The sequence below is a fragment of the Siphateles boraxobius genome, unplaced genomic scaffold (assembly GCF_051911475.1).
Source record: "Siphateles boraxobius isolate OS27281-9 unplaced genomic scaffold, OSU_SipBor_1 8, whole genome shotgun sequence".
Classification (NCBI taxonomy): Eukaryota; Metazoa; Chordata; class Actinopteri; order Cypriniformes; family Leuciscidae; genus Siphateles; species Siphateles boraxobius.
In genome coordinates this window covers 31527556-31538811 of record NW_027509208.1, presented here as the reverse complement: position 1 = coordinate 31538811, position 11256 = coordinate 31527556, and the positions used below count along the sequence as shown (strand labels likewise).

The 11256-nt window shown below is 37.3% G+C and overlaps 1 protein-coding gene across 1 annotated transcript in view; it reads left to right on the top strand.

Annotated features, from left to right (window-relative positions):
• Positions 1-3279: 3279 nt before the first annotated feature.
• The window catches only part of gabrr2b (gamma-aminobutyric acid type A receptor subunit rho2b), a 34821-nt gene continuing 26844 nt past the window's right edge, over positions 3280-11256 (top strand). Inside the window, exons 1-2 of the mRNA XM_077219665.1 lie at positions 3280-3632; positions 4546-4649. Coding sequence (XP_077075780.1) covers positions 3529-3632; positions 4546-4649 — 208 coding nt within the window. The 5' untranslated portion in view covers positions 3280-3528. The remainder of the gene's footprint in view (positions 3633-4545; positions 4650-11256) is intronic.

Sequence of the window (11256 nt, the reverse complement as noted above, 5' to 3'; positions counted from 1 at the left end):
TCAGAGATTCAGATCCATTTGTCCTCTATTCCTTGAGTAATCTTCAGCAGGAGAACGGAATTTATTTCGAGTACTGGCGTTCTGATGAACGAATAGTGTCATCTAGCAGAAGTTTAACACGCCCGCTCATCCTCTCTATTACTTTCCACATTTTATTGGAATAACAGTAAATTCATCAAAACTATGAAATGATACAAATTGTAGTATGGTAATTTGTCCTGGGATATGGTAATATTTCAGTCCCCCAGACTTTTTTAAAGTGGTGGTTCACCAAAATGAAATGTTAAAAGCTCTTCACAAATACTTTATGTCCATTATAATGAAAACAAATAATTATTGCATTTTAAATAACTTTTATCATAAAATACTACCTTATTTCTATCATACACTTAAGCATTTTGTCATTTCCTTGAGGCACCTCACTGAATTTGTACTTAGAAAATATTTCACAAAATGTGCACAGTGTCTGTGATTTATTGGCAATACTGTAAGTATGTATTTGTGCTACATGTGAAAAATTTGAAGATTTTTAATTTATATTTTTGAGGAGTATTATAATCAGGGAGGGTACTGTCTAAATCCCATCACATAAAATTAAGATGGAAAATGATTTTTTCAAATTTTTATTTTAATCCGTGTATGATCCGTGCAATGAAAACAGTACATACAATGTACTTATTTCATTGCTGCCATATGTAGTCTACTTTCCTAAACACGTCAACACCGTCAAGTTAACAATATTTATCTTTTTTCAGCACGAGGCCCCCTTTGTATAGGGTGCTTCACTTATGGGGCCCCCCACAGAAAATTCATGACTCAAAACAACTTCAGAGATGTTTGTTTTATAAAAGTACAACAAAACGGTGACGTTTTTTTTCTTCATTTTTTTCATTAAAGGGCCAACCACCGAAGGTTATGCAGAAATTAACCATCCTAAAATGACGCTTTCAATGCGATTCGACTATAAAAATGCATTAAAAATACAAACAATAGACAAAGTCATTGAACATGGAAAGCAATAGAAATTGGATGAAATTTTGGAAATAAGCCAAGTTTAATTAGGGGAGACCTGGGGCAACTGTAACATCTCAAATTACACCAATCAGAAAGGAGACAGAGTCTTGAAACCCTTGCTCTCCAGAGGACAAGCTGCTGAGTCATCATTTGTGAAGTTTTTCTGCAAAGACTTATTTTGGAGGTATGGAAGTAATTTTTTACATCTACAGTTTTTTCCTCATACTGTCTTAACCATTAATGTCTATGAATTTAAATCTGTCTAGTTTTGATGAGCATTCTGTTGTCTAACATTTGATATCTTTGTCAAACATTAGCTTCGTTGTTTCTAGTAAGCAGGGTAGCTTATAATGGGGTGGTACAGTTGTAACACCATCAAAATAGTGTCCAGCTTAGGTAGGACATTAAAATCATAGTTTTCTATTGTGGTAGCGTGGTCCAGTGGTTAAGTCTTTTGCAGCTCAATCTGGAGACCAGGGTTCAAATCCCACCAAGAGAAAAATCTATGTCTATTAATCTGAAGTTGACTTAACTTTAAATGCTGCCATAAATTGGTGTAAGATCATCGTATTTATTAAAATATGTAGGCTACTATTATATTTGGCTTGTAATAGTATCCTAGGATGGAAACTAAATCATACCTGTCAAGTTTTGGATTTGAAAATAAGGGAAATTTGCCGGCGCCCACCGCGAGCAGTCCCACCACCCCAACCAAGCTCCAGTAACGTTATCCCTTACATTTTAAGACAAGTGTTATAGCTTAAATGAAAACACAAAAGGGTATATATGAAGAGCATTTATTTTAAAGGCTTATTTGCATATTTTCTGTTCATTTAACATTGCTTGTCTCTACATTTACATTTTATTTTCATTCCACACATTCTTTTCATTTCATATTGCTTTTCTTTTACAGTTTTTCTTTACATGTCACATAACTTTTCTTTACTCTTTTAGTGAGTTATTGTTCAAATTTGTTGCAGACTTTGCATTCTTTAACCTGTTAGGCTGCAACCCCACTTTTGAAAAATCCCCAGAAATGGCATACCCAAACTGAAACAGATAGCCTACAGTTCATAAACACTTTGCACTAAAATCACAAGTATGATGTCATTTGAAAGCTGACACCTGGCAGTTATTGTAAATGTAGAATTAATTATTGTCATAATGAAAAAATAGTTATTAATAGTATTAGAAATTTATTTTGTATGAAACATCTTCAAAGTTTCTGAGAATACAATAGTGGTCAAATACTGAAACTTGAGTGTTATATATATATTTTTAATGATGTATAGTTTGTCAAGGTAATAACATTAAATCTGATAGTAACTTTGAACTATTTAAACAAACAAAAAAAAAACGCTTCAGTGCGCCGGCGCACTGGCAACGGTTAACAGGTTTTAAGATGCTAAAGTCGCAGTTACAAAACGCGTGACTGTCCCCTACCCTGCTCCTCTTCAGAAAAGTAAATTCGCTGTCCCATTGATCGCGGTATTTACATGAGGGTTTTGGTTTTGTGGCAGGAGTGCCTTCCGTCTCTGTCGTAGCGTCCATCATCCGTCTCCGATTTTTTTTTCTTTTTTCCCCCCGCGTTGTCACTCATCATCTGACCTCACACACTAACCTCGCGACAACTGCCACCTACAGTACCTGTAGTCATAGATATCTATGATGTCTATGCCTGTAGTAGGCTACTGCAGGTGGCAGTTATCGCGTGGCTATAGTGACAGAGCTCAGATTGGGAATGTTTTTGTTTTTTGTTTTTTTTTAATCCGCCCGGGCCATTATTATTTTTTAATAGCGCAGGTTAAAATACGGGAGGTTTACGGGAAAATACTAATACGGGAGGACGGCGGGAAAGAAGGGTTAAATACGGGTCTTTCCCGGCCAAAACGGGATACTTGACAGGTATGAACTAAATATAGAAAATAATAGATGCTAGATGCTTCTCTAATATCTGTGTTTCCTCAATGCTCCAAAGCAATGGACTCTGTAAAATGTCAGAATCGGGCACATAGCCTAAATGTGTTTTGGCTTAACACTGCCGGTGCTACTCGGTAGAACTTAACAGAAGCGAATAATATTGAACATTAATTTAGTATGCAGATTAATATCGAACATTTCATTTACATATTTTAATTCAATTATTTAATTATTTCGTGCGCCATCTGGCGGCCCTCCGTTTGAGAACAACTATTCACATCATTTTTGAAAAGTTGATCAATGTGCGCTATAATCGTTGAGTGCGGTCTAGCTTTGTAAGACGGATGTCTCATTAGTTAAATAGCTCATCTTTTAAAACAAATTAGCTACATCTCGACCCAAGTGCGCTCTTTTCCAACGCCGACAGTTCTGCTGTGTTCGTGTGTAACTGAAGCGACTCGACGAATCGATGTGCGCGGCCAATCAGGGCGCGCGTTTAGCAACGCGACGCATAACTCAGTTCATCATTGTGCGGGAACGGCAGTGACTGAAGATGCTCTCCAGCACGGGTGACTGTCTAACCTCTCCTTCACTATGAACGCTGCTTTTCTTCTGTTGTGTGTAAGTTTGTGCGGTCAGTGCGGGAAGATGAAGCTCGGCGTCAGGAGAACATCTGTACAACATCACCATCACGGAACGTAAGTGCCATTTCAATTTATTATCACAGTTTTCACATAAGCTCGGAATCTAGAGAGCATAGAGGACAATAACGAGATGAAGTCTGGCAAACTATTATTTACAGGTTGCTTAAAATAATTTGGGAGCTGTGCCATGTCACAATTACAAAAATGCTTGTGTTTTTGTTGGGAGTATTTATCATAAATGTTGGTCTTTAATTAAATATATAAGACGAATTATTATTTGTGCTGGCAGAATAAAGATATTTTTGATGTGTCCATTTATATTTTTGCTCTTTCATAAACATAATTGTCTGCATTAAATTGTTTTACAGTAGGCAATTTATTAGCTTTCCTGTTGTGAAAACTATATCATGACAACCAAATGAAATGACTTATGAGTTATACTGTTTTCTTCTGGATTTTTTTGTCAATACTTTAAGATACTGTATGTTTATATAAAAACAGACTTTCAAAAACAAACCTTGAGAAATATTCATAACTTACACCACTAGCCCTATATTCTCACTAGTCTAATAAGCATCTGGACACCAAAAGTCAGGAACAAACATTTTACAGACAATAATTGACTTAATTAATGTCAAAATACTATATGTTGCTTGAGAATCCCTTATTTCTATTTCTATTAATAACATCCCATTTAAATAAAATACTTATTATTTTTAAAATCACTGCTAATATATACTAGTGTGCATATAAAAATAATAACGTTGACTGCACTTGATTCTAGATCATTATTTTATTACTGTTAAATAGGTAATTTTAGCCTGAAAACCTGAAGAGGGTTGTTGAATAGGGAAACACCCTTTATGCTAGTGTCTCAGTTCATGTCATTGACTTCATCATGGAGTAGTTGCTCACTGAGGTGTCTTTCTATGAGCTCGTATTGAAGTCCTGAGATGTTCTTTTACAGTCCACTTTTCAAGATGTTGGATGAAACCAAGACACATCAGCTGAAATCAGACCATCTACTGCGTGTTGATGATCATGACTTCACTATGAGACCAGCATTTGCAGGTAAAATCTGCATGTGTGCGTGCGTGTGTGTGTGTGTGTGTCTTACTGCATTGCATAAAAATCAATGAAAAGTTGTTTTTTCATATAGATTGTCAATTTTATACTGATTTTAGACTTTCATTTTATGCATATTTTTTCCCTTATTTTTATTGTATGACATAAATTGGTAACACTTTACAAGAAGGTTCATTAGTTAACATTAGTTAATGTATTAACTAACATGAACTAATAATGAACAATGCATATGTAATTATTTATTAATCTTTGTTAATGTTAGTTAATAAAAATCCAGCTGTTCATTGTTTGTTCATGTTAGTTCACAGTGCATTAATTAATGTAAACAAATACAACCTTTGATTTTAATAATGTATTAGTAAATGTTGAAATTAATATTAACTAAGATTAAAGGGGTGGTAAAACACATTTTTTCGAAGGCTTGATTGTGTTTGTGGTGTACACTGTAACATGTGTTCATGCTTCGTTTTTAAAAAATTGCATTATTTGTCATATATTTTACCTTTATTCTTCACTGCTCTGTCCCTCTTTGTATTAATGGTCTGATGGTTTCCGGGTTCTATGAAGCCAGTCCCTCAAAAATACACAATGGGCTCAGATTGGTTAGCTGGCCCAGTGTGTTGTGATTCGCTAACCGTCTAGTTTTCGGAAACGTCACGCCCCTTACCTTTACCAGTAGTTTGTGCTTTGGTGTATTATAAACGATGGCATCAATAAAACCAGTCGGGCCCAGAGAATGTTAGTGAAGATGATCGAGCAGAACCTGTTCAAGAACAGCTGTTAAATGACATTTCAGAAAGGTTTGTTTTTTGTTGTTGTTGTCTCATTACTTTTTAGATACGCTGTTCTTTAATTGTACTAATTATTATAGTATTACAAAAAATAAGCTTCATAAAAAAGAATTTCATCTAATCGTTCTAACAAATGATACTAACGTTACAGTCCTCAAAGGGATTTTTTTGGAGTAAAGACTGCGGATCTATAGTGATCGTTACTGACTGTATGGCACCGTTACTTTTGTATTTTTAGATCGATTGTAGCCAAATATCTGTCGCCAGAACTAATAACCCAAAACAAACACTAAACATTGGCTTTAACGTTACTACAGTAAGTTAGCCAAATCAAACAGAACCATGTTTAGCATGCCTGTAGATAAACAAGCGATAAACAATACATAAAAGCTCTAATCAAAGAATAATTTACATTAATTCCAAGTTCGCGGTTGAGATTAAAAAAAGTTGGTAACGTTAGGTGTTTGTCAGATAACATTAAGTATGAATGAGCATTTAACAAGCTTGTTTGCAGAGCTAAACAGTGTGTCATTTGTTTACTTCCTTGCTACAACGTACAATTAACTATACGAACTATTACAGGAAAATACATAGACGAAAAATAAATCACACTTACAGGTTGTGGCCCGTAAACAACAGCTTCTGTTCTTAAAGTTGGAACTGCTCCATCTTTCAGGACAAGCCGTTGTGTGAATCCTGCATTGAACTCGCGAAGATTGTGGAAGCTTTCCTCCGTGTGCAGCACAGAGAGCGAGATTTGGGTAATAATTATGAGGGACCGAGTTAAAAATAAATTTTAACCATTGATCCCTAACTCCCCCGACCCTAGGAAGGCTGAACAAAGTGGACCTGCAATCCGGATGAAAATAACAGCGTTTCGAAGGCATTTCGACGACAACAACACTCCAGCCTAATACACCACAACAACTCTTCTCCATAGCAATCTAAAATGGCCTCGCCCCCCTTATTTATTATTCTCGGGGGAAGGGGTTTAGTAGGGTTAGTGATGTCAGCAACCCTGGAGGAATGTCATGTAGTCCCTACCGGGCGATTGCTGTAGTCCTTAGAAATTGATTTCTTTAAAAGCAAATATCTACCTTTGCTTTGAACTTTGAGCGCTGTAACTTTGCAGATGTTGTTTATGCTCAAACAGCAACATTACACACTAGCTAAAGTTAGAAAAGTGAAATTGTGTTTTACAACCCCTTTAATAAATGCTGAAGAAGTATTGTTCATTCTTAGTTCATGTTAACTAACTAACCAATGAACTTTATTATAAAGTGTTACCCATACATTTTATGGAAGTAACAATTAATATAAGTAAATGAATACTCTCATTTCACATTTGACCCTACAGTAGGATATCTATACACATTATAGTACTTCTGAAAGCGGTGCTTTGCCAGAATAGCAGATGTGAATATTTTGCAGTATGTTCGAGCTTCTCACACTTTTCAACTGAGATTTTGGCTCATTCTTCCAGACATGTGCTACAGGTCATTCTCATTATTTATATGACATTTATACCACACAACATTCGAGTAATGTCAAATTTATGAACTGATGCAATGCAAACATGTTCTCTTGTTGTATCTCTTTATCATCGTCAATTCTTTATACTTAAAATATCACGATGAAAGTTACAAAACTTCTCAAGACTCATATTTGGCCCCAAAATCGTTTAAAGAAAACAAAGCATATTTTATGACCATTAGGAATTTGGAAAAGTGTTTCTGGCCCGGTGAACTTTCAGACAATAAACTCTTTTAGACTCTTTTAAGTTTGTGTTCTGACAATGTCCATCAGTGGACATGCATTAAAGAAGATTATGTCATTGTTGGTGACATCATTTCCTCCACATATGACAAGTGGCAATTGAATTTGTTTTGGAATAAAATTACTGATTTCAAGTCCTTACTAGTGTAAGTCTTTGCTTAGATTATCATAGTTTTAAAGCCTTAATAATGCATTTTAAGATTTGGAAACACCCAGGGACGATGTGTACTAAGTTTTAGGCAGTGCTCTTCATGTCACATCGAATAATGGTGAAGGTTTTCTTGGTCTCATCTGCAAACATTCAACACAATCCTTTCCCATGTCACATCTAGGTCACTATCACATAATTTGGCAAAAGTTCATAGCTATTGACATCTGGAGTTGACACCTCATTGTTCCTGCAGAGATTTGAGGCATGACCTCTTCTAGGAAGTTACTCCTAGTGTTAATTGAGTCATCAGCGCCACTGGGACGTTCAGGGCTTTTCTAATTTACACATTGGTTTTGCTTCTTACTTCTTCAGAATGCTTCTCTGTCTTCATTATCACAGCAGTCAATTCAATTCAAATTCACAACCTGAACATGGATTCCTGTGGGGGTTTTATCCTGAAAATGTAGTGGTTTCTCAGGAGGGCGATGATAATGCGTATTGGATCCACTGAATTACCTTTTGTCTTTAAATCTTGTTTTTTTGTGTGCTGGATGTAGTCTACAGCTGACCAAGTTCCTCACTGTTGACCCATTGTTTACAAAGAGTAATGGAGCTCTTTGTCTATATTGTAAGGGCAGATACAAGCTCACACATCACTGATCTACGGACATAATTCACACATCACCGACACGCATGCATATTTACACGTCCCTTTTAAAGGTGCAGTGTGTGATTTTTAGCGGCATGGTGAGGTGATGTTACGAATTGCAACCAACAAAAGTTACTGTGGCCGACAGGAAGTGATGTCGTCATCTGAGACAGCAGAGAGTAGCCAGTTCAGCACTGAGGTTTCTTTACAAGGATAAATTAAGAAATTATGTTTACCTAATTATTCAGTAAAACTATATGTTATTGCGAATATTATTGTTACTTGTTCATCATTGTGTCATCTTGCACGAAGAGCAACATAGTAACGAAACGCGTTTGTCCGTTTAGGGCTACTGTAGAAACATGTCGGCGCATTTCAGTGTAAGGGGACCCGCGGTGTATGTCGATAGAAACTGCTCATTCTAATGTAATACAAATATAACGGTTCATTAAGTAAGGTCTTTATACACCACTGAAAACTTCTTTTTCAAGGTAGTGACGAAACACGCTCTGTAGCGCTGTGTGTTCGCTGTCGGCTACGGTAGAAACATGACGACACAATATGTCGACCTTCATAGAAGGGGGTGCCCGCGGTTATGGAGATATAAATGTCTCATTCTAAGGTAATAAAAACATAACGGTTCATTATGCAAGGTCTTTTTACAACACTGAAAATGTAGTTATGGATCTTATATTGCATTTCTGTCAATAGATCCTCAGAAATATTACACATTTCACCTTTAAGAAGGAGTTCATTAAAGTTTGGGGGGTGGATAGATGCACGTTTTCTGATGCATAAGTTTAATAAACAATTCTGCCACTGTGTATTTTTGATAGCTCAAAAGCTACAATACTATGAATGTCACGGCTCTGCCAGAGAGGACCCAGATGGAGAATGAGCAGTGATGGTGTTTTATTGACCAGACTGTAGACAGGGCACAACAAGGAGAGCAAGGCGTGAAACGCAGTTTATAGAGTATAGGGCAGGGCGACAACACCATGACAGGCAGTCAGGAAGACCACTGACACCAGTCCTGGGTGACACCGGGCTTATATTATTGATCAATATGTGAATCTGTTGAGCAGGCTACACATGACACGAGTTGTGGTCTCATTGAATCAAATTAATCTAGATACGATTAGATCAGAAGATAGAATTGTATTTATCTCAGATTGTTTCCACTCTTGTATGTCACGGACTGCCGAAGCTTTGTTTGGTCACATACTTTTTCTGCTGTTTTGTTAGATATGGTGGAGAAAACAAGTCTGACCACCAGATGTTGCTAATGCGCATTGTGTTAAAAGTTTGACTAATGAACTGTTTTTCGGCACAATTTGATGAAAATTCAAATTTACTCACAATTAATTAACTCACAATGAACAAGACAAGACACAGCAAGATAAAGCAAGAAAATGAAACCAGGCAAAATAAAAACTGACGTAAAGAACTATGACTAGAGAAACCCACACAAAAAAGAAATAAATGACTGGAATTTGTAAGCAAAAAATAAAACAAAAGAAGGGAACTAGCAAACAATAAACCAGCAAAACATGAGGGAAATGAGACAAATATAAAGGGAGCAGAGCATATGATGAACAGGTGAACACAATTAGGCCAACAATGACTAAATAAGGAGGCGGGATGAGAGGAGCACATGGCCGACACAAACAAAGACAAATCCATGTGCTCAAGCACAAGACAAACAAAGAAACATTGAACAATGACATGACAGACAAGACTGTCAGGGCAGGATCCTGACTATGAAAGCCCAGACAGAAAATTGTGCCAGCAAATACTCATTCACTGGACAACAAGCTTTTGCAATCTAAGGTTGCTAATCTCTTTCCAGTGAGAGCCGATGTGCTTGTCACCCTAACAGGAAGTTGAATGTCTACAGAGAATTCAGTCTTCGAATCACAGCTCTCCCAGTGGTGTTTTCAGATCATCAATTCTTGCTGTGACTGGAAGAATGGACACTATCTCTATATTATGCAAATGGAGGTTGGCTTATGAAGATAACAAAGTTGTCTGCTGTGATTGGTGAACTTCACTGTATCATCCACAGCATGTGTGTTTTGATGCTCGAGATGGCCAACTCTTAAATACAGCTGTATATGTGTGAACCTGTGTCACATTAAAATGAACTCATGCAATCACAACGATTGCCTCTGAGGACAAAATATTTGACACTACCTTAGCTTTTAATACAAGGTATTTAGACAAACCAGCAGCTTCTTGAGAATAATTAAGAAATTATTGAGAAAGAATGAAGAGTCTGTCGTGAAATTAGACTAATGTCTGGTCAGAGGAAGCTGACGAGGGGAGGTGAAGTGGATCTAATAGCGGCCATTACTTTGTTTACAAAGCAAAAGAGAATACTCAACAAACGAGAAAGCAACGTAGAGACAAATAATAAGCATAAACAATTTTGTTCGATTGTTCAGGCATGTTGCTAAAAATAAACCCCACATTTCTAACAGCTTCATCTTTCATAAGCATATGCACAGTTTTGAAGGTGTAGTGTTGGAGCCGCCACTTACTTCATTACTGTGCTTCCCCCCCTCATTTCCCCCTAATGTGAGAGATTTATGTATTTTTAGTCTGGAAAAAATCCTCAGATGACGAAAAAAATCGTCATTTTGCGTCATCGGAGGATTTTTGGGCCAGAGGCTTAAAACTACAGCCAGCACTAGTAGCTAGTTCCGCATTTTTTCACCATGCCCATATGGGGCGGGATCTCACTCACAGAAAGTAAAGGTAGTGTCAGCCATCTTGCTGTAGAAGCCAAGCTAACAGCCTCTTGCTCTGTGTAGAAAGTTTGTAGGCTAATCACGATGGTGGAAGGTAACGTTAGTTTTGAAGTTGAAATGGCAGAAGGGGATTTCGAAGATCTGTTGCGCGAATCTGATGCTCGCGGCTACCTGTACGAGCCGCAATACAGCGACGAACAGTTGCGGGAGATGGAGGAACAAGCCTCTTGCCGGAGCAGCTGCTGCTGCAGGGGAGCAAGACCTGATTCGAGCCCGGCCAGACTCCAGCTGGGGCGGACTGGTGGTGTCAGTGCTCTCGCTGTGCGCCTATGGAAACAGATAGAGAGTCTTATTGCTGTCGCGAATTTCAGCGATCCCATTTTCTTCTGGACGAGATAAATTGGAAACGCCAGCCAAAGCCCGCAGGGACAAACGGACGGCTTAGTGTAAAGTGAGTAACGTTATTTGGTTTGTT